Raw genomic sequence first — 23,718 nt, forward strand, 5'->3', positions numbered from 1 at the left:
CCCCTCCAAAAATAAGTAAAAAAAACACAACAAATACAAGATGTTTTTGCTTGAAATAAGCAAAAAAATTATAAACTAGTGAAAATCGGCTTGTCAAGATTTCTTGAAATAAAATGTGATATTTGGGACTTTTGAGTTAAAAGTGATCTCAAAATTAACTTAAAAACCTCTTCAAATGTAAAAAAAAAAGCTTGTTTCATGTGAAATGTGACTCAAAACAAGATGTTTTCAAGATGTATTGTATTAAAACAAGTCCCTATATCTGGCTGAAATGGTACTTGTTAGGCAGTTGTGTCTCATATCAAGTGTAATGAGATACTCAATGAGACAAATATACTTGGTAAGATTTAGATTTTTTCCAGTGCAGGTACCATATTTCTCAGAATCTGTGAAGACTTTTCCGTCTCCAGATTTTTGTAATCTTCTAAAACTGTTTAGATAATGTATCCCTGAAAGGAGTCGCCCACATAAACCTCGTGTAAATAACAGAAAATATGAAAGAAAAACATCAAAACTACAACACCTGGACTCAATAAAGTTTAAACATGACACACATTTTATTGAAAAAGGGACAGAAGGTATCCACAGTTTACAATAAGTTTCATTTTGTAAAACGTTTTACAAAAAAAATAACTATTTACAAGATGCTGTTTGTGAAACAGAAGAACTGCTAAAAGTTGGAGGAGAATTAAACCCATGCATCCATTTTCTATACTCCATCTTAATCCAGCTGTCGGGTCGCGGGGGGGGCTGGAGCCTATGAGAATTAAATGAGAATTAAACCAATAACTTAAAACGAGTGCAGAGTTTCTGCTTCTCTCTGAGCAAACACCTTTCCTTCTCTACGCTCAGCCTGTTCCTCATCCTGAGGACAAAGCAACCTGCTCGCTTTCTGCAGCACGGAGGTCACCTGCTGCTCCTTTCTGGTGCCGAGTGAAACAATCCAGGCCGATTCATCTTTGTGCCCATGTGCTTCCTTTCTTTCACCTCCGTCTTTACTCACTTCCGCTGTCCCTTTAAATTCTTGTTGAACCTGAACTGAACTTCAAGTTCAGGATCCGTCACCTCCAACATGTCCGTCCATCTGCCTGATCAGCTGAAAACAAAAGATCACGCTCTAGCTGGACAATAAGCCCGGTGCTGAGCATGTTTGTTCTGTTCTGAGGCCCGAGTTTGAAGGGAAAATCATCGGCTGAAGTCCCAAACAGACGTGGTGATTATAAAAGCTGAGCAGTGAGGCAAGGATGCGCCCACGTATGGATCCAAAGGAGGAGGCTGTGTCGTCCTTTTTCATCTCCTCTTTTTGTGTTAGAGTGAGGAGGAGGTAGTTTCTTTCCTGAGCGATCTTTCCTCGCATTGTGTTTTCTGTCTCACATCCTGACACGTCGTTAAAGTCGCGCTGCAGACAACCAGGAGCCGCTCGAGTGTCAAAGCAGAAGGCAAAGTTTAGACTTTAACCCCGGCAGAGACAGAATATTTCATATTAAATTCTAATCCTTCTCACGCTGCATATTCATCTGTTCATCGAGGCAAAAAGTAGCTCTGCGTTCATTGGGGAAGGTTCAGTCCTGCATGCAACATTTAATGGCCTTTTGCACGTTTTACTTTGGTTTAAAACTGCACAGATTACACAAGCAGTCCAGAGAAAAGGAGCTGCTTAGCTTCAGTGACTAACAGAATGTAAATATTGTTGTGTATGAGTCCCAAAAAGTTCTACTCCTGCGGGTAAATTTGTCCTGCTCCTCCAAGGAAACAGACTTTTATCACAATCTTGTTTGTGCAAACTGCAAAGCCTGTCAAGCCCTTTAGCAGAATAATTACCTCTGGACTGTTTAGAGCTTTCTACCCGTCTGAGCATGTTGGACAGACTTGAGCGGGCAGGAAAAGCTTCACCGTGGAGCCCGGGTCTGGTTTGTTCCCTCTGCGGCAACGTGTTGGTGCAACGTGTTGGAGCAACGTGTTGGAGCAACGTGTTGGAGCAACGTGTTGGAGCAACGTGTTGGAGCAGCCTGCTGAAAAATCAGCTGAAAAACCTGCTGAAAAATCAGCTGAAAAACTGTCCGTCTTTGGATAGAAAAGGCTCGTTCAAATGTAGATTTATGTGAGAGTTCACTGAGGAAAACATGCTTCTGAAAGTTATATTTAACTCTGCACGTAGCTCAGCCTGAATGTCCCACACTTTAATCACTTGAGTTATTTTTTGGTCCGACTACACCTTCAGACCTTCAGAGCTTCATCTTGGACACATCATTTCTGAATCTACAAAAATGAACTCATTGTTTTTTATATTTACAGTTCAGATCGTATAATGCCTCTGAAATCCCTCAGCTCTCAGTCTTTCCCGGCGTTTGGTGAACAGTCGTCACGGTTACTGATGCGGCCGTGAGGACGCGGCCAGGCCCGGCCTCTTCTCAGCACAGTTCTTTGGGGCGCTGCCTGCAGCCGCCGTGGTGGCGGCGGCGTCCAGGCCCAGAGAGCGGCGGTACGCTGCCGACAGTCGGTACAGGACGTCGGGCCGGGGGCCCGGGTGGGCGTCGGCCTTCTGCGTCATCAGCATCTCAAACAGCGTGCTGACCTCAGACAGCAAAGCGCCGCCCAGCGGGCCGTCCTTGTCTGGAGTTTTACCTGAAAAGCAAGATGGAAGGAGGTGTCACGTTTGGTTTTGTGCCGAAAGTTTCGGGAGATTTAACTCCTCAGTGAGAAACTTTGACTTAAAATCTTTCACAGAGTGGATTCATCCCGAAGACGACTTGTGATTTTACCAAATGTGGAGAAGGAGGAGGTGGAGTCCAGGCCTTCCCGTGGAAGGAGCTCACTTTCAGAGGACGGGGGGCTGTTGGGGACAAAAACGTTGTCGTGGTAATCGCCGGTGAGTGGGAGCGAGAGTCTGGCCATCCAGGCGGGGTCGCTGACCTCTGAGAAAACATCATCTGCGGAACGAAAGAACCACATGAAGAGTGTCGAGCTGTTTAGTTGAATGCTACCAGGCATGGGCGTCTTTTACAGCAAGATGATTTCACCCCCTCCCCACACATATTTTCCAAAGGTAAACCCGTTTGCCCACCCTCGTAGTGCACCAACATACAAAATGGAGCGCACCTCAGCCCCCTTTACGCTGCACGAAAAGGCATTGGTCAAACTGAGCGGACATTCACCCAATCATAGACTGTTGTCCGCGATTACGTCAGAGACGAACTACATTGTGAGACTTACGAGCTTCTGTTACTCACCGATGGCTGACAGTGAATAAAATTGAGAAGAGAATAGAAAGAAGAAGGAGACAGAGATGCCAAAAAGGAAGAGGCAGCAGAAAATTGACTTATTTTTCAAGTCAAGTTGTCATGTAAGTGAATGCAGAGGAATCCGGCTCTATGACCCCTAAAATCAACACCATCTCTCTGTCGGTGGCCAAATGACCAAATAAAGTATTCGCAAATCATAAAATGTGTTTTAAAGACTCTGTACCTCTTTAGAATAATTCCATTCAGATTTGAGCAGTGTAGCTATTGTAGTTTCCATACAGGACCTAGTTTAGGGTGATGAGAATACAAAAAAAAAGCAGTAAAATGGCCCTGTTCTGCATTTTCACAAATCAGAAAAAGGTTTCACAAATCCCAAACAAGGTTTTAATGAATCTATAGCCTCTTTAGAATAATTATATCCAGATTTGAGCAGTGTAACTATTGTAGCTTCCATACAGGACCCAGTTTAGGGCGATGAGAATGCAGTGAAATGGCCCTTTATGCCCATCCATTTAATTTGTGAATCGGATGCCAACTTCATGTGCCACCCCTGGAACACCCCCACATTTAAAATCCCTGCTCCACCCCTGCTACCAGGCATCCCACAGTGTACATGGTGAAAGAAAAAGTTTTCATTGATTCTCCCACTTTTACACATACTTTGGTTTCTTTTGTTTTTTTTATATTTTACATCTATTGAGTTTCTAGCTTGAGGCAAAGAAATACATGTTACCCTGATCTGGAATCTGCATGTACATTTCATAATGTCACCGTGAACAGCTATTGGACAGAGCTGTGTATAGTTTTCAGGCCTAAACCTTTCATTTCCGGCTGTCTGGGTTCAGCTGTTTGCTCAACCAACACCTTCTCCATGAGCCTTTAAACGAATTGTGACCTTTCCAACAGGCCATCAGCAGTCTGAGTTGTAAGTAAATATTCCAGCCTCCAGGGGGATCTAGCAGGACTTCAGACAAAGACCTCATTAAAACAAGAAGAATAGAGGTTTCTTTTAACGTTCCTGTAACTTTAAACATCTGCTTTTCCTCCCTGAGTTCGTTTGACTGAGACTAAAATCAGAATTCTGATTCTGACTGTTTTCTCACAGTTTTATCTTTCCGAGGGTGCAGGGCGCATAGAGATGAAACGCTGTAATATTCTCTGTGTCTGTGGGACTGCTGGATGAGAACAAGGCAGGAAAGAAGGAAACGACGCAGTGGTTTTATCTGTTAACAGGCTTTTCCTGCCATCCACGGTGAACTGCGCGCCTCTGAACGCACGTCGAACATCACGTCCACAGCGCCGCAATAAACTCTGATTACACTATTCATATCATTCATTTATCTACTGTGAAACATGTGCAGAGATTAGACGGGGAAAAGTTGAATTCCTTTTGCTTGAATCTCAGCTTTTCTCAATATTTGTTGTCCCTGCATCCTGTTTATGTTCACTTCTTCCTGGTAGTACGCTGCCGTGACAGCTTGATTTCCCCTGAAGGCTATTTATGCTTCATCTCATCTAATTTAGGTGAAAAACAAAAAGGTTCGGTCAGCACGTAGCTGGAATCAGCTCAAATTTCTGAAGAGGTGTTTGGGGAAGCTTAGCAGTGGACTGAATGAAGCACACAGGAAGTGTAACCTGCTGCTGTAGGTTTCTGCTGATGCTGCTCTGAGATCTAAATGTGGCACATTTAGAAAGATCAGATTAGGATGTCCTGAATGAAACCTAAAAGTGTGAAGCCTTTGTTTTTTCCCACATTAACCACGTTAGGATTTGGTAGCCTGAGCTCCACTCTCAGATTTACTTCTTTTTAAATCTAAGTCATTTGTTTGAAACTAGGGCTGGGTGAGTTAACTCGTTTTTATATATATATATTTTATATATATATAAATATATTTTATCGCGCATTAACGCATGTTTTATTTTTTCATTTTTAAAAAAGAAAATTTTTTAAATGAAAACAAAAAATTGGAATTTAGTCTTTTGGCTAAATGGCTCCCGTTGCCTCCTCCAGGTGTTTCTGCGACTCTGTCATCTTGATTCCTGTTTTCCTATGCCTAATCAATAGGGCTGGGCGAGTTAACTAGTTATTATCGCGTTAACTCATTTATTATTTAACGCCGACAAATATTTTATCACGCATTTGCGCAGGTTTTATTATTTATTTTATTATTGTAAAAGTCTGTTGCTCACTGGTTTTTATTTTGTAAAAGTCTGTTGCTCACAGGCTTTTATTTTGTAAAAGTCTGCTGCTCACTGGTTTTTATTTTGTAAAAGTCTGTTGCTCACAGGCTTTTATTTTGTAAAAATCTGTTGCTCACAGGCTTTTATTTTGTAAAAGTCTGCTGCTCACAGGCTTTTATTTTGTAAAAGTCTGCTGCTGTCTGCTGTGGAACAGGAAAAGAAAGTAATCGGCGGATCCACCAAACATGGAGAAGGGTACGGAACTTTTACTCGGCCATTTTCATTTTAAAGTTCTTCCAGACGGCGGAGTCGACAGAACCAAAGTCATCTGTAAACACTGCCAAGTTGAATTGTCTTCTCAGCGTAGTAGTTCCAGTCTAAAATATCACTTAAAGGCAAAACACACAACTGATAGCAGCAAGTCATTCAAGGAAACAGACAGTGGAGCGAGGCTTCTACATAAAAACTACAGAAAGATGCTGATGTTAAAAGTGTGTTTGCACAACAAATGTTATGGCACTTTCATTCATATGGCAGCACATTTAAAATAAAGCTAAATGCTAAAAGCTATACACTACTTTTGGATTCAATTTTGGATTTTGCGTACAAATGCGATTAATCATGATTAATCAGGGACATCATGTTATTAATTAGATTAAACATTTTAACCGTTACCCAGCCTTATTTGAAACACATTAACACACTGACACATATGTAAAGCTGGACATGCAACAGGCCTGCAGGTACCACATTTCTCAGAATCTGTGAAGACATTTCCGTCTCCAGATTTTTGTAATTTTCTAAAACTGTTTAGATAATGTATCCCTGAAAGGATATATCACTGCACTTGAGATTTAACCTGCTATAGAAGTACTATCAACATATATTCAAAGCAATCCATCACTCCAGCTGTCAGAGGAGTAAAAAGTCAAAAGTTCTTTGACCGATCAGCCTGCTGAAGAGTTGTGCTCCCCTTCATCTAGCCACAGCCAGATGGGGGAATTAATGTGCCGTTACGAACACACATAGACATATGGACTAATGCTTCCACCCGTCATGGTGCAGACCGCCCCTGAAGTTAACCCCTTCATCCGCCCCCTTTCCTCTCTTTGTTTTGGCAGCATTTTACCACAAAGCCTCCAAACACAAATCCTCTTTGAATTAGAAAACGTGTCGTGTTTCAGTCGGCCCTTCAGAGACAAAAGTCTACTTATCCTGTAAATTAAATCCCACTTTATTCTTGTTTTATGTGGAAAATCATAGTTAAAACACTTCTTTTTTATTTTTATTTTCGGTGGGAAGACGGACGAACATTCAGTCACAAACAGACGTGATTATGTGTGATTCATACAAGTGCAGGTCATGCAAAAAAGACACAAAAAGAGGAATGTGTTGCTTCAGCAGCCATCAAAGCCCTAACACACTCTGAGCTATCAGGACTCAGGTGTGTTACACTCATTTTAAAGCCTTCAGGCTGGAAGGTGAGTCAAGCACCGCACATACCACACTCCCACTCACTCTTTTGTTTTGCGCTCCTTCGGCCTGTCATAAAGTGAAGCTTGGCCTACCATCATCAGGTGGTAAGCCCCTCCGCTACCCCTGAGGCTCTGACCACCACAATACCAGGAAGAAACTGTTTAAAACACCTACTGCACACACTCAGACGCTGCACAAAGAAGCCTTGGCCTCCATAACAATGAAGAATTCCCCGTTAAACAATGAGTGTTTGGGGTTTGGCTGCTGAAATCTCATCATTAAGCTCTGGAGGAGACGACGATTATAGTTCAGTGATGAAAATTACAACCAAGGTGTTATCCACGAGGATATTTCTGATTAAATCGCTTTCTATGTAGCCTCCTTTCAGGGTAAATACACACCAAAACTCAGTTACATGTAAATGAATCAGAGTAACGTGCATTTTATCTATTCAGTTATCTATTTATTTATCCATTTACCGTTCTGATTGAGTTTTTTAAAACTATTTTTTTATGTAGAGCCAAGAAAGGAAAATCTTTAAATTTAAAAAAATGTATATTTTGATTTGATTTGATTTGATTTATTTATTTAAACTCGAAAAATCATTGAGGGCCTGACCCTCATTTACAATGATGTCGAGTAAAAAAACAAACATATAAAATATAACAATATAAAAATATAAAATAAACATATATAAGACATATATAAAGCAACATATACACAACATATATCATGTAAAAAGTATTAAATAAACAAACTATGAATTAAAACAAGTACATGAATGTGATAAAAAACCTCTGAGCATTTCTTTAAAATGGTCTTGAGACATAAAAGTATCAAGACCCACCCTTTGTTGCATAGTGTTCCATGCTGAAGGTCCACAGATACTAAAAGCAGTTTTGCCCAGCTCAGTGCGGGCATACGGTACCTCCAGCAAATTGCTGTTACGGGTTTGGTATGGATTTGCATACCTAACTAAAAGAGAGGATATATAGAGTGGAAGCTTGTCAGTAAGGGCCTTATAAATAAACATAAATAAATGCATGTCCCTTCTTTGAGAAAGTGGAGCCCACCCAACTTTGTCATACAACAAACAATGATGAGTAATGTAGGGATCTCCAGTAATGAACCGAAGAGCTGAATGATAAACAGTATCGAGTGCCTTAAGATTAGAGAGTGGTGCATGCCTATAGATCACATCCCCATAATCAATGCAAGACAAAATTGTAGCTTCGATTATCTTTTTTCTACAGAAAACTGGAAAGCAAGATTTGTTTCTGTGTAGATAACATAGCTTTTGTCTAAGCTTAGTCACAAGACAGTCAATGTGCTTCTTAAATGTGAATTTGTCATCCAGCCAGATCCCTAGGTACTTATAATGTGAAACTCTTTCAATAACAGACCCATGTAGAGTGGAGATATTCAGATCATTTCTGTTACAATCCTTAGATCGAGTAAAAACCATGCACTTAGTCTTACTTGCATTGAGCAGAAGCTTAAGACCAATTAAGGCATTTTGCAGGATATTAAAAGACTGCTGTAATTGTTCCAGGGCCAGGTGAACAGAATCTGCAACACAATACAGAATTGTATCATCTGCATAAAGATGCACAGAGCATTTGGAGAGAAGAGGGACTATGCTATTTATGTAGATGGTGAAGAGTACCGGGCCTAAAACTGAGCCTTGCGGGACCCCCTTAGTTATTAAAAGGGGGTCAGATTGTGTATTACTCAATTTCACAGTATGATGTCTGTGGGATAGGTAGCTCTGAAACCATCTACAAGCACTTGCACTAAAACCAATACCAAGCAAAATTTGCAGGAGCAGAGAATGGTCCACGGTGTCAAATGCTTTTGACAAGTCTACGAACATGGCAGCACAATGTTTTTTCTTGTCAAGAGAAGTGACAATATCATCCATTACTTTAGTAACAGCAGAGACTGTACTATGCTTAGGCCTAAAGCCTGATTGGAGAGGGCTTAGGATATTAAAAGCATTTAAAAATTCTTTTAGCTGATCATTCACCAGCTTCTCTAATATTTTTGAGAGACATGATAGCTTAGAAATTGGTCGATAGTTATCAGGGTCAGTCTTATCACCCCCTTTGTGCAGAGGGGTGATGTGAGCAAATTTCCATAGTGAAGGGACAACCCCAGTGGACATGGAACAGTTAAAAATGTGCAATAATGGCTCTGCTATTATGTGTGCCGCAGTGCGCAGAAAAAAAGGATCTAGGTGGTCTTCTCCAGTTGCTTTGCGACTATCAATTGCTAGTAAAGCAGATAGCACTGTATATTTTGAAACAGGCTGAATCTTGAATTCCTGATCATTGTCTCTGGTGATATGTACATCATTTGCAGAGACATTTCCAGCCTGAGATGTACAGGAATGACTATTGCTATTATCGAAAATTTGACTGGCTAAAGAGAAGTGTTTGTTTAGAGCACAGCAAATGTCAGATTTGTCCTGTAATAGGCAATTATCAAATTTAATGGAAGAAGGCATGGGCGTAACAGATTTACTGTTTTTATAATTAACAGCCTTCCAGAATTTTGCTGGATTAGAATAAGAGCTAGAGACAAGATTAAAATAATAGTCAGATTTAGCTTTTCTCACAGATAAAGTCCATCTGTTCCTGATTTTTCTGAAACATGCCCAGTCAGAGGCATCTTTGGTCCTCCTAGCTAATGACCAAGCTTTATTTCTTGACTGGAAGAGAGAGGAGAGTTCAGTGGTAAACCATGGATTTGTTCTATATTTTACTCTGATCTTTTTAAAGGGTGCATGCTTATCTACAATGTAAGAAAATGAGTTTGAGAAAAACTGCAGAGCTAAGTCAACATCAGGAACTTCAGCTGTAAGATGAATGTCACTTTCATAGAGATCATTTAAAAAAGCTTGTTCATTAAAATGTTTCATGTTTCTTTTAACCACAATGCGAGGCATATATATACAAGTAAGTGGGATTAGGCCTAAGACATGACGCTTGAGGTACTTGTACACTACAGCCTGAATTTACACAACACAAACATTTCCTAAACAAAAAAAGGGCTGAATCATAAATTGGCTTTTGTTATATTGAGAAAATGAATATGAAAAATAGCGAAATACATAAACTGGCTGCTGTAATATAAAAAAGTTAATGTGCAATTAATTAAATTACCCAGCACCACAGCTAATAAATCAAAAATTGGCTGTTTAAAATGTAAAAAGTATATATACTAATAAAAAACTTGCCACATATGCTGGATGGTAGAACCACATACAAACTAAACATTTTAATGCTTACAACAGTCTCAATATTATAAAAATACTGTCAACATGTAATAAGCTAATCAAATCAATGTAAGCCACTCTCAAACATCATAATAATTACTGTAAAACACTAATATTCTCTGATATACACTAATATAGTAATTATGCTAACTAGCCAATATTTTCTTTTGATCTGATGATTTTTGGCGCTGTTCTTTCAATCAAATAATTAAATATTTCTTAAGGGAGAAATATCTGATTCTAAAATTCTTATTCCACTTGAAGTTTTCTATTTTCCCTTTTGAATCACCTTCAAAAGGAAGAAAACATGTCAGTATGAATCTCAACAATATTATGAGTGGTTGTAAGAGGGCCACTGTGTTATTTCCTGCTGTCTTCCTGTTTTCTTCAGCCATGGTGTGTGTTCATTGTAAGTAACCAGTCTGTATGTTTTTGCAGGAATTGAAGTTCAGCTTCTTTTGTCTGACGAATGCAAGAGTTTCGCTAACAGGTCACAGCTAATCTTAGAGTTAAAAAAATAAATACTCAACAGATGATGCAGCGTAAACGACAAGAAGAAGTAGTCTTATAAAAGATAGACGAGTGCGTATCTTCTGCATATTTGTGTCGTTATAAGACATATTACATACATTATAAGCCAAGTTCACGGAAGGTGGGAGGGAAGACTAATGCAAAACACACAAGCCTACATGTTGACACAATGAAACCGAGTCCAGCAACGTATCGCAAGAGTTTGCCTGACATCACAGCTTGTTTGCTTTCCTTTGTTGGGGAAGGTGTACAGAGGGCTCCACAATACTTACAGAAGTGAAATTATCAGCTGTAAACAAAAGCCAGCAAAGCTAATCAGCTGAACCAACATTAATGTCTTTCATGTAACCAAAATGAGTTCATTTTATGAAGAGTAGGTTATTGGATTTGAATGTTTTCCTAAGAATAGTCTATAAAAATAAAGAAAAACACTCAGATTTGGCTGGCTGAGCACATCTGACACTTTGTTTTCCAACAGCCCAGAGAACAGCACATGCAATGTTCTTTAACGTCTCGGATTAAAAATGTACTTTAACCCTTCCTCAAAGATAGACGTTATTGATGTCTTCCAACCATTTGTTAATCTTTTTCTGTGTGAATTATTGCACGTGGATGGTAAAAAATGTGCTTGCCCCCCGATATCTGAGTACTTAAGTCAGAAATAAGCTCATAGATTCATTAACTCCTTATTCTCTACTAAACCTGCATGCACGGCTTATGTGCTGCAGCTTTTCAGGTGCACCAACTTTAAAATGAAATGTGTTTCACTGCATCCAATATCTCAACCCAGCGGCGCATGATTTGTTTCTACAGTCATGGTTAATGCATCAGTGAAAACCCGTAATTTAAGGGAGGATTCCACTTCAGCAGCACAGGAATCACTAGGTGCTTAACAACGTCAAGGATGAGACTTCCAAGTTGCATCTTTCTTTGGTTGGGAAATATTTCTTCCTTGCATTTGGAAACCATAATGGAACACTTCTTGGTGGGCATAGGTCATGGCAAAAGTCTCACCTTCAATTACACTCTCCAGCTGAAAAACCGATGCTGCTGCAGGTGTTCGATGAACACACACAAACAACAACATGGCCAAAGGTTTCTGGGTACTTTTAGAATATAGAGAACACACAGAAACACTATTAAAGTTTCATAGAACAGGACCTTCGAAGGATCCTTGACAGTCACAACTGATGACATGGCATCCTAAAAACATAGCTGCTGAAGATCCTTACTTAAAGGGATAGTTCGCCTCTTTTGACATGAAGCTGTATGATATCCCATACTAGCAACATCATTTATGAACATCTTCTTACCCCCTGCTGCGTCCTGTGAGCAGAGTTCCAGCCTCGTTTTGGTGTTGATGAAGGTAGTCCGGCTAGTTGGCTGGGGTTTAAAAAATAAAGTGTCTTGCTTCTCAAAACAATAAATGTGTTCATTTGAGTGTTCAAAAGAGTAAAAAAAAAAAAAAGTCACAATCGCTTGGCCCTATTTTCTCTCCCTTCGTATCACTGCCTGCTGTGCAGACCGAAGCGCAGACCGAGCAGTCCCCTGCTTCCGAGCAGCAAACACCGTAACAGGCGCGGCTGTCGGCAGCAGGCAGTGATACGAAGGGAGAGAAAATAGGGCCAAGCGATTGTGAGGTCTGACTTTTTCCTGGAGAACGATTTTGTGATGCAAATGTATTACTCTGTTGAACTCATATTGTTCTGAGAAGCAAGACGCTTTATTTTTTAAACCCCAGCCAACTAGCCGGACTACCTTCATCAACACCAAAACGAGGCTGGAACTCTGCTCACAGGACGCAGCAGGGGGTAAGAAGATGTTCATAAATGATGTTGCTAATATGGGATGTCATACAGCTTCATGTCAAAAGAGGCGAACTATCCCTTTAACCGAAAGCCCCCCCCCCCCCCCCCCCCCCCCCCCCCCTGTCGGCAGCAATAAACCTCCATCAGACAGGTGCAGCACACTGTGTGTTTACCTGGGCTGCTGAGCATGTGGTTGAGCCCTTCCTCCAGCTGTGGGTCTATCGGTGAGTCTCTTCCTGGTTCCCAGTCCATGTCTCCGGCCTCGCTCTCGCCGTGCCCGCTGTCTTTGGTGCTCTGCCAATCTGCGCAGTCCTGACCTCCATACCTGCACACAAACGTGATTCAAACTGTCTTTAGTCTCATTTGCTATCTGGAACCGGTCACAATTCAATTCAATTCAAATTCAAAAATACTTTAACTTTAAAGACAAGTGGACACTTATTTACATCTTAACCACTAATGGACATCTTTGGCTTTGGCTTCGGCTTCAGGCGTGTTTGAAATAGAAATTCAACTTGTCTCACTTCAATTTTAAGTCGACTGTTGATTTAAATCGATCAAGTATGATTTTTTTTTTTTAAAGTAGGAGGGAAAAGGCAAACCAAAGAGACTGAACTCAACCTAATAACTGTAGCTAAGGCTAGTTATAGCTAGGGCTAACTAACTCAGAGTCTTGCTAAAGGCTTATAGGCTACCGTAGTTTAGGGAATAGTTTGTCTAAAATCTAGCATGATATCTAATTTTGACTGAAAAGTTGGTGAACTGTTATTTCATAGGATTAATCATTCTAAAAAGGAATTTGATTGATACTCTTATAGCTTTTACAATCCTTTCTTTGCTGATTACTGCTGCTACAGGGCAGCTAAACACAGGATGTCATTAAGTGTGAACAATAATGACTAAAAAAATGTTTTACAATTTATCGGCAATAGAAATAGAAACAACAGAAACAAGTCAAATAAAAAGAAAATCAGCTTCTAGTAGCTACCAAAAATGACTAAAGCATCATCCGACTCCTTTCACTTCTAATCCTGAGCATTTCCTACAATCAAGCTTCTTTTCCTTTAGCCGTCGACCGTAAATCAAATCAGTCAGAGCTCCAGCGGTGATCTAAGAAGGTGGTTTCATGTCCCGGAGATAAAAGAAAAAGGTGATAAAATTCCTGAGGTTTCTGGTGACAAATCCATTGATGAGGACACCCAACCACAGTAGGCAGGCTCAGGCAGGAAGTTCCTGACAGATAAAGGTGAGCTCACAGATGCTCATCACTGATGGATAACTTTCATTCTGATCCCAAAGTTTAAATGTTTAGTTTATCCGCCTGCGAGCTTTTACATATTTACATTCAACTACTTTCTGATGACAATGCACATAAAATATCTGGACGTTTTTTTGATCTTTGATAGTTGAAGTATGATCAAAGGTCCTCATGACTACTGAAGCGTGTGTGGTGTGTGTGCTTGTGTTGAATCGGTGCTCTGTTTGTGTATCAAGGTGATGTCAGATCTAATCCCGTCGCCACACTGAGGTATAGCTGCTTCCTGTCAGAGACTCTGAATCACTCACATAGAGCTGTTTTAACCTGCCTTCATGCACACTCACTTCAACACTCAGAGGTTATGAGACACTCTTCCTGTGACATTGACTGTTGGACTTTGTGTCCTGTTTGTCTGTTGCTGTTATTTCAGTCTCAGAGGGTCAGTCGGTCAGAAACATTTATCAGCAGCGGCTTCAGTCTTCGCTGCATCAAATCGAAGGTTCCAGCCGGTAGACAGATAACAGCACAGTGATCTTGGAACATTTTACACCAGAAGACCCAGAACTCTTTATCCTTCCTCTTCTTTTTTTGTGCCGGCTTTTGCCACAGTTTTCCCCAACAGTGATGAGACATAAAGATGGTATTCCGGTCATCATAAAGTCTTACATTACACCTCAGAAATGTGCTAATAGTATTTTCTGGAACATTAAAGGGATAGTTCGCCTCTTTTGACATGAAGCTGCATGACATCCCATATCAGCAACATCATTTATGAACATGTTCTTACCCCCTGCTGCGTCCTGTGAGCAGAGTTCCAGCCTCGTTTTGGTGTTGATGAAAGTAGTCCGGCTAGTTGGCTGGGGTTTAAAAAATAAAGCGTTTTGCTTCTCAAAACAATATGCGTTCTAAAGAGTAATACATTTGCATCACAAAATCGTTCTCCGGGAAAAAGTCAGACCTCACAATCGCTTGGCCCTATTTTCTCTCCCTTCGTATCACTGCCTGCTGCCGACAGCCGTGCCTGTTACGGTGTTTGCTGCTCTGAAGCAGGGGACTGCTCGGTCTGCACTTCGGTCTGCACGGTCTACACAGCAGGCAGTGATACGAAGGGAGAGAAAATAGGGCCAAGCGATTGTGAGGTCTGACTTTTTCCTGGAGAACGATTTTGTGATACAAATATATTACTCTTTTGAACGCATATTGTTTTGAGAAGCAAAACGCTTTATTTTTTAAACCCCAGCCAACTAGCCGGACTACCTTCATCAACACCAAAACGAGGCTGGAACTCGGCTCACAGGACGCAGCAGGGGGTAAGAACATCTTCATAAATGATATTGCTAACATGGGATGTCATACAGCTTCATGTTAAAAGAGGCGAACTATCCCTTTAAACGTGTTGTAAATGTGTGTCACACCCCTTTGTGTCTCCGCTGGCCCTGCAGAGATGGCGCATGGGCTTGATTGTCTCAATCCTTTAAATTTGTTACGCCTGTGATGGTGCACATAAGGTCAGGCTGGTTAGGTGTGCAGGACCATCACGGCTCCTGCAGGTGCAGCTCATTGCTGATTATTCTGTAATGATTACGCCTACAGTTTTAACTCTAAATGTCTTTTTCACCGATAAAATCTCTGCTTTTCTTAACCCAAGTCAGACCACTTTTTAAATGATGGCCCATGAACTGTGTCAGGACATTAGGCTCAGTTCAGTAAGCTGAATAGGTACGGATGCTAATGAGTGTGTTTTTTGGGCCCACATTTGTACCTTCAGACACATTCCTAAACCATTCACCTGAATTAATGTGGCACTATCCTCTGGTCCTCTACCAAAAATTCATCCAGGAAGGCCATACATCCATATCAAATTGACTTGAGACAGAAGGTGTTTGGCACAGGCATGCTATAGCAAGGACTTCCTATCAAATAATGACTTCTTGATAGGATGCATGTTAAGACGGTTATCCTGTCAAATTCTTGCATTTTCATGGTGACCCAGAACAACAAAGGACTGCATTCTGTCACAAAGTGTTTTTTTAAAGCTTGCCACATGTTTCTGTGTTTGGCAACTGTAGCAGAATGCATCGCCCAGCGAGTAAAATCTACAGTGTAGCAGCATGCATGACCTTGACAGTTGGTGTTTTAGGAAGAAGTGGGTGTTGCATTCAGAAGTGGCTCACTGCTGCACACGATCCTTGTTTCAGCAGGGACACATAATGTGGCATGTGCCTTCTTCCTGTTTGTTCAGTTTAAACAACATCAATTCTTTAGACTTTTCTAATGCTTGAAGGTTTCTAGATTTAAATGCTGACATTAAAGAGTGATTTCCCCTCCAGCCCTGAGAGGTTGGAGGTTGACCTTTTGCTACTTTATTTTACACATGGACAAGCTGACAAAATGCAGGAGATTTGAATATGGAGAGAAAATATTTGTGAGCACTGTTTGATCGAAGTTGTTCAGATCCTTGTGAACGATAAGATCTGCAGCATCCTGTTTGAAAAGTGCACATCAGTGTAGCTGACTGCTGGCTTTAACTTCATACAAAAACACCTGGCCGGAAGGAGATAACCCCACATGTGTGGATCAGACTGGTCAGTTGGAAAAGCTCTTCTGATGAGTATCAATCTGTGGAATCCTGCATCGATAAGAGAAGCGCAGCAGCAATCACAGCCAGCTGGTTCTAACACAAAGCTGCTGGTGAAGAGAGGGGGAGACCTTTTCTTCAGGGTTTCTGTTTGTTTTGAAGTCAAGCTGCAAGTGGAGTTACAAAAAGGTCAGCAAGAGGTTTCTGCTGACCTCAACTCTCTGCCTTGATGTGGCCACATTTCAGCGAAGGTTTACAAAACGCCACACTGGAACCACAATTACTGCCACTGTGAGGAATGAAAACTGATGTTTTCATGGTGGAATCAAGTTCTCTGTAAAATGAAATCATGAAGAGAAACTTAAAAGCTGGAAAACCACATGAACAGACCCTGAGGGTTCCTGCCAACCACAAGACCTGAAGGAAAAATGACATATCATTTGTAAGTCTTCATGGAAGTAAAATGTTTTGACAAACTCTATAAAATAAATAGATTAACACCCCAAAAAACTGAAAAATCCCCTAAACTAGAAGAGCTCTCTGACAGGACATCATTTCACGGGTTGCTCCCACGACCACTGGAAGTCTCACATTCTTTGACCATAATTATACGCTGCATCTGCCTGCATGAACACACGATTCAGCTGGTGTTTACCCTCTCTTATACAAACTGGAACGATGAAAACATCTGCCACAAGCTGTGCAACATACTAAAAAAATATTATGGAACCAAATTATAATTTCTTATTATTTTATCGTAAGTGTTTGAGTTTTTTCTCTTTGTTTTCCACTGTTTGCAAAGGTCTAATCTGAGTTGTTGAAATCTTTTGAAAACATTCACCTGATGAGTTGAACTCACTCAGCAGTGAGAAACGAGGCATGATTGCTCTGCCCGAACCAACAGATTCTGGCGCCGAACTCGTCCCATAGCTCGCTGCTGCCTAGTCAAACAGATCTGTCCTACAGCTGAATATTACCAGTCACCCTTCTGCACCATAAAGTGACACACCAGCTGCACCAATGGCAAACAGCAACAGTATAATGTCATTCTACGGAGCTGAGTGATCATGATCTGCAGGAGGAGGTCGGACGGGAGGAGGGGGATAGATGGCAACTCCCAAGCACGGGACTCATGTTCGAGTCCAACCTTGTAACTGCATATTTTGGCTCTCTTCCCTCCACTATGTGTTATTTCATCATGCTTTAAAAGACAGTTTGGACAATGCCTGGCAACATGTTCTGCAAATGTTTGGCTGAAAGCTCCGGAAACCCTGCACAACCAAAAGTGATGCGTCGAGGCTTCTTTCTGCGTTCAAATCCAACACCGCAGGCTGAACAGATGTTAGTAAATGATCATTTGGTAGGGAGAACAGGTTGATCCGAGGGTCAAAACCACTCACAGATGCCTCTGTAGAAACTGAAGAATCAATTCTCGATGGTTGCATGATAGGAAATTAAAGTGATACTCCGGAGTAGATTCAACCTGGGGTCATTTGAACCGTGATATCCAGCCAAGTAGCCCACCCGCAGTTTTTCCGATATTGGCTGAACATCAGCTGAGTTACTGAGTTATCCCGAACAGCTTCGTACAAGGGTTAATGGATCCTGGCAGTATCTCCAAAATGACCACACTAAAATCACATGCCATGACACCAAACTTCTACAGTAGTACAAATATGGTCTGTACTCACAAAGCGATGCATTTGGAAGTTTGAAAATAGTCCAGGAGTTGATTATTATCAACACAAGCCTGATAGCTTCTCTGCAGCTAAAGCTGCGTCGACGTCACTTCTGGAGCTGGGAGCTTCAAAGTAAGATGAGGGTTGATCTACTACTGTAGACAACAAAGTAAATGCTATATTCTACATGTTTTTTTTTAATGAATTTTTATGTTGTAGAGTTGTGAAATTATTTTATCAATGGAGAAATTGAGCATCCTTGCTTTGTTGTCTGCAGTAGTAGATCAACCCTCATCTTACTTTGAAGCTCCCAGATCAAGGAAGTGACGTTAACGCAGCTTTAGCTGCAGAGAAGCTATTAGGCTTGTGTTGATAATAATAAACTCCTGGACTATGTACAAACTTCCAAATGCATCGTTTTGTGAGTACAGACCATATTTGTACTACTGTAGAAGTTTGGTGTCATGGCATGTGATTTTAGTGTGGTAATTTTGGAGATACTGCCAGGATCCATTAACCCTTGTACGAAGCTATTCGGGATAACTCAGTAACTCAGCTGATGTTCAGCCAATATCGAAAAAACTGCGGGTGGGCTACTTGGCTGGATATCACGGTTCAAATGACCCCAGGTTGAATCTACTCCGGAGTATCACTTTAAGACCTGATCAATTAGTTTCATGAAAGAAAAATCAGTTTTCAGTTCCTCTCCAAACATCTGCACAGTTTTAAAATGACTGGAAGCAGCTTTGTTTTCTTTGTACTGGCACCTATAAGTGTCAAATGATATCCATCTACTTGAGCGATCATCAGTTTTAACTGGCAAAAAAAGTCCATATTACAGAGCTGGGAGGTGCCAATAAGTTTCATGCACATTTCCCACAGCAGAGCCTAATTTAAAGTGTACTAAATGTTATGTGAGTTACTGATAACATGTCTATTTTCTTTATTTAATCAACTGAAAGGTGTCATGTATAAGGAAGCAGCTTGCTGGTTGAGCTTTACTTCCCCAAGGCTCCATCCTGGGACCTCTTCTGTTTAACATCTACATGCTCCCACTGGCACAGATTATAAAAAAAATAATAATAATAACAAACTACCGTAGCTATGCAGATGACACGCAGATATACATTACAATGCCAGGAGACCGAGGCCCTGTACAGACTCTTGGTAAATGCATTGAGGAGATTAATGACTGGATGTGCCACAACTTTCTCCAGCTGATCAAAAACAAAACTGAGTTAATTGTCTTTGGAGCCAAAGAGAAACGATTACAGGTCACCACAGAACTTCAATCTATACACCTAGAAACTACCAACCAGGCCAGAAATCTGGGTAGCTGCATTCAGCTTCTATGCTCCACATGTCTGGAACAAACTCCCAGAAAGCCTCAGATCAGCTGAAACACTCAGTGTACCGGTATTTAAGTCCAGGCTAAAGACACACCTATTTTCAACTGCATCTGAATAAAGCTCCAAATCTGAAGCTTGAGTTTCAAAACTTAATCACATTTTAACTCCTGGTTTTTATCTATTGTTCTTATTTCTTTCTATTTTGTTTAAAATTGAAATCATGCTTTTTATTTCTACTGTTTTGGTGCATCTGTAAAGCACTTTGAATCACCTTGTTGTTGAATTGTGCTGTACAAATAAACTTGCCTTGCCTTACTCTGCTTATGAGAGGTAGGACAGAGGAAGAGGAGCTGAACTTACCTGCCGTTGCGATGGGAGTACTTGTTTCCACGGAAGTTTGGCCTCGGCTGCAGCTGACCCTGATGGAGGAGGGAGAGGAGCTGGGAGATCTGCTGCAGGGAGGAAAGGAAGAGAGAGGAGAAGTTTAGATAAATACAGTACATATGAGACAGTTTCAGATTCTCAGCCCCTTTATGAAAGCATATCAAAAGTTTGAATGGATCTATCTAATGCCAGGTGCTCTCATGCCTTCTGTCCTGGCGAACAAGCTGGCGTTCAACACCTCATTTTTGTTCCCACAAACTTAGCCAAGTAATTTCTTCAGCAAATATTTGATTTTTCTACAGCAAAGGGGGGCTGTAAAAACAACAGGACCAGAGCTGTTTCCTGTAGGACTCGAACTGGCTTCTGACGGGGGAAAGCAGTTGTTTTACAGTTTCATCGTCCTAAACCCTGCTTGTTTTTATGTTGCTACAGTCCTTTAAGGCTCACAGACGTTCCCAAAAAATATGACCCAATAGGTTGTTAGATCATGCAGGAAATGAGGACCAATCAGGATCAAAGAAAAAGCAAACTCAAGCAGTCATGGGAGCAGCTACCTGTGAGGTGTCACGTTTGTGTTGATCACATCAAAATGGACACAAAGTGTTGTTGTTTTTTGTTGACTTTTCATGAAAGAAACCAGAAAAATGGCCTCCAAACAGGTAGAAAGAATGTATTGTAGTCTAACCTGCCACAGTTTGGGTAAAAGGGTCCAGATTGACTTAGGTTGCATCACATTGGCGTTAAAAGGTGTTTATTGTGCTCCCCGGTGCAGAGGTAATAAATGTCACGATACACGCCTTCATCCTTCATTCAGGTCTGCAGCAGCCAGCCACTTTTAACTGATAAAAGTGAGCTGATAAGAAGTTTAAAAAGGAAGCCAAAGAGTTTTAAAACCTTTGTTTTGTCTGCTGGCTTAACGTTTTTCAGGACCAGTGACCGTGTCTCTCTGCGGCCGTGGCTGGGTGAACAATGACCGCAGAAACACTCAGGTGGAAAGTGAGTTTTCTTTTGTGTGTGAGCGTGTGTTTTTTTTTCTTTTTCGTTTTTTGGGGGGTTTGTTTTAGTGTTACAGTGTGAGAACCGAGCGAGTGTGTCCATCTCACTGCTCACTGCGTTGTGCTGACAGCTCTGTTATACAGCGGATATACGCCGCACACCAGGGAGGAAACACACACATGCACACCCACGCACACACTTGGAAAGGTGAATGTGTGTGTGCATATATACTAATTTATGACTTTTTGGTAGCCATGACTGTGTGTTTTTGCACATGCATGCTTCTGCAGCGACAGGAAATGGCCCCTGCGTAAAAGCCTATTCTTCTCTGGGCGGCTTCCTTCCAGGAAGGACGCCAAAATATGGACGTGTGTGTGTGTGTGTTGAGGTGAAGGTGAACAGTAAATCCCCCTCCTTCCAGCCGTCCAGCAGGCCGCTTCCTCTGCAACCTCGAGGGGAGAGAAACATCTGAAGCTCGATGAGTGCCAACTGGGCCAACTGGGAGGGCTTTGGGGAGGCGAGCAGGGCACAAACCAACAAGGCCTCTTCCTCTGCCTAATGGGACTCACGTGAGGATGTCGGGCCGGGCTGCAGTCTTTGTTCTCTGTCTGCTGGGCGTGGGCACTGACTTTCGGCCTCAGTGACGCGAGTCGCCGATTCTTCAGCTTTCAGCTGAATTTATCATCATGCTCAGAATGAAGAACATATGTGAAATATATCTGGTAGATTTTTAGGAGAGTGTTTTTCTTCATAAAACTCAGTGCTGAACTCCAAACATTTCCTGAGATACCAAAGGTGGAGTATTCAGAATTAAATTACAAATCCTGTGGACCTAAACTCTTCCCATTTTGGTCAAATTGCCCCAAACACCTACCCAAAGTATACCCAAAGTAAACTGAGAGCCTTTCTAGAACTGACAGAACTGTAGTTAAAAAGGATCTAACTACAGGATCTGTAGTTAATTCGATCACTGAAAGGATCGGATTATTGGCTAAATTACAATAAAGCCTGATTTAAGGCTCTCTCCGTCGTCGGAGACGCTCTCCGTCGCTTGCGTGCGTCGGCCAACATTCCTATCTATCTATCCGTCGAACGGAGACTCACAGAGACCGCAAGGGTTGTGATTGGTCGACTAACAACATCATTTCCAGAATCACTTTTCCGGTTTAGCTCCTTCCTCTCAGAACAACAACGCCGCCATTTCTGAAAGAGTTTACTGTGTGCCGGTCAACATTTGGTCAGAATTATTTGCATTTCAACGTCAACAAGCTCCAAATCCAACAACAGTCTTTCTCTGTCGGTCGCCATCGTTCACTGTGAGGAGCGGAACGGAGCCGGAAGGTGAACAATCAATCAACGACTTTCACCATAGACTTCGCCAGATTGGGTCGTTTAACGTAGCGACGCCTACTGATCGGGAGGTGAACTGCCTTGGGTATCCGACATCCCGACGGAGAACTTCGAAAGGTTTAAAGCCTCTCCGTGACCACGGAGACGGATTGACGGATAGCGGCGGAGAAGCATACCAAGGCCTTAAGACTGAGTTGCTCCTTTTTTGAGCAAGGGTAATTCTCCTTGGATATATGGCGGTGAATGAATGGGATCGGAGGCACAAAGCGTGTCATACCCCGGTATGATAGGTGGCGCTGTACCCATTCCAGCTGTTGCTAATAGAGCCACTTCCTGTTGACCTCTTCACCACCAACAACAACAACAACAAACTCAGGCGTTGGAGAAAGATGGAGAACGCAGAGCCAGATGAAGCTACGTCCCTCTACATTTTCATTTGTGATGAGCTGCTTGTTGCACAAGCTCGATGCCCAACGGAGCATTCTCCATCGCGTTGTTTGTTTCTTTCTGACGGCGACAACAACAGGAATATCGTCTCCTTTGACTTCCGGGTCACGACCCCGGGAAAACATCTGGAGCATGCGCAGAACGCAAAGTCTGATTCACCACGTGCTTCAGCGTCTACAAGCAGGTTTAGAGTGACTTTCAACCCAGTTACCTCGGGGTCTTATCCGATCTGATCCCATTTCTTGTCAGATTAAGGTGTCTACATGCACTTAATAACTCAGTCTCATTGTAATTTAGCCAATAATCCGGTCCTTTCAGTGCCATGTGACCCCACTGAGTGACAGCTGTCATAGCGGCTGCATGTCTCCACTGTGTCTTGAGGTGTAGATTTAGTTTCGTGGTCTATCTTGCCACATTTTTACCTCAGAAACCAAAAATCAGAACGCAGTCTACGCAGCTTCCCCACAAGCGCACAGAGGAAGCACAAAGTTCACTCTGAAGCTATTTTGTTTTACACAGGACTTTCCTAATTATAAGTTTTAAACTTACACAGACAAATTACATATCTACATTTTTTTCTGAGATTTCTTTGCCCAGTTGATGTGTCCATGATCAACAACCTAATTTTAAGCTGGCACAGTGTATACACAGCAGAAGAGGGCCATAAACTTTCCTGGAAACAGACTTTCTTTGGCTTTTTTTATCCTGTGGAAGCACCAGGAGGTGTTAAGTAAAAGCTAAACATACCAGCTGGCCTTAAAAGAGAGAATAAGTGGAAGAGTAAACACAGTTGTTGCCTGTTTTTAAATAATGTTACAAAAATTTGGGGGAACAGATTGAAGAAACATGGGTTTTATTGAACTGTCACACGAGCATCTACTTATAGAAAGCCCTTGTGTGCACAGCGAGAGCTCTGTATGATTCAGCTGACGGCCTCAGGGTTAATACTTTAGATAATTTATCTGTACTGATTCTGTCACTTAAATAGGCTTCAGGATTAATATTCAAATGGCTATATTTGGAGTTCTGATATGAAAACAATATAAAGGAGACGATGAACGTACAGAGCATTGTCATCAGGGAAATTATGGAGAGTATAAGATCATTGTTTAGCTTTTTTTAATGAAAAAGCTCTGATAATTCATCGTTTACAAGAATACAG

The 23,718-nt window shown here is 41.5% G+C and overlaps 1 protein-coding gene across 1 annotated transcript in view; it reads right to left on the minus strand.

Moving 5' to 3' along the window:
- Nucleotides 1-535: 535 nt before the first annotated feature.
- Nucleotides 536-23,718, minus strand: part of pcdh12 (protocadherin 12) — a 29,544-nt gene continuing 6,361 nt past the window's right edge. The window contains exons 2-5 of the mRNA XM_075481990.1: nt 19,740-19,831; nt 12,689-12,840; nt 2,763-2,930; nt 536-2,625 (exon numbers count right to left, since the gene is read on the minus strand). Of these exons, the coding sequence (XP_075338105.1) occupies nt 2,369-2,625; nt 2,763-2,930; nt 12,689-12,840; nt 19,740-19,831 (669 nt within the window). The 3' untranslated portion in view covers nt 536-2,368. The remainder of the gene's footprint in view (nt 2,626-2,762; nt 2,931-12,688; nt 12,841-19,739; nt 19,832-23,718) is intronic.

Source organism: Odontesthes bonariensis, chromosome 13 (genome assembly GCF_027942865.1).
Source record: "Odontesthes bonariensis isolate fOdoBon6 chromosome 13, fOdoBon6.hap1, whole genome shotgun sequence".
Taxonomy (NCBI): Eukaryota; Metazoa; Chordata; class Actinopteri; order Atheriniformes; family Atherinopsidae; genus Odontesthes; species Odontesthes bonariensis.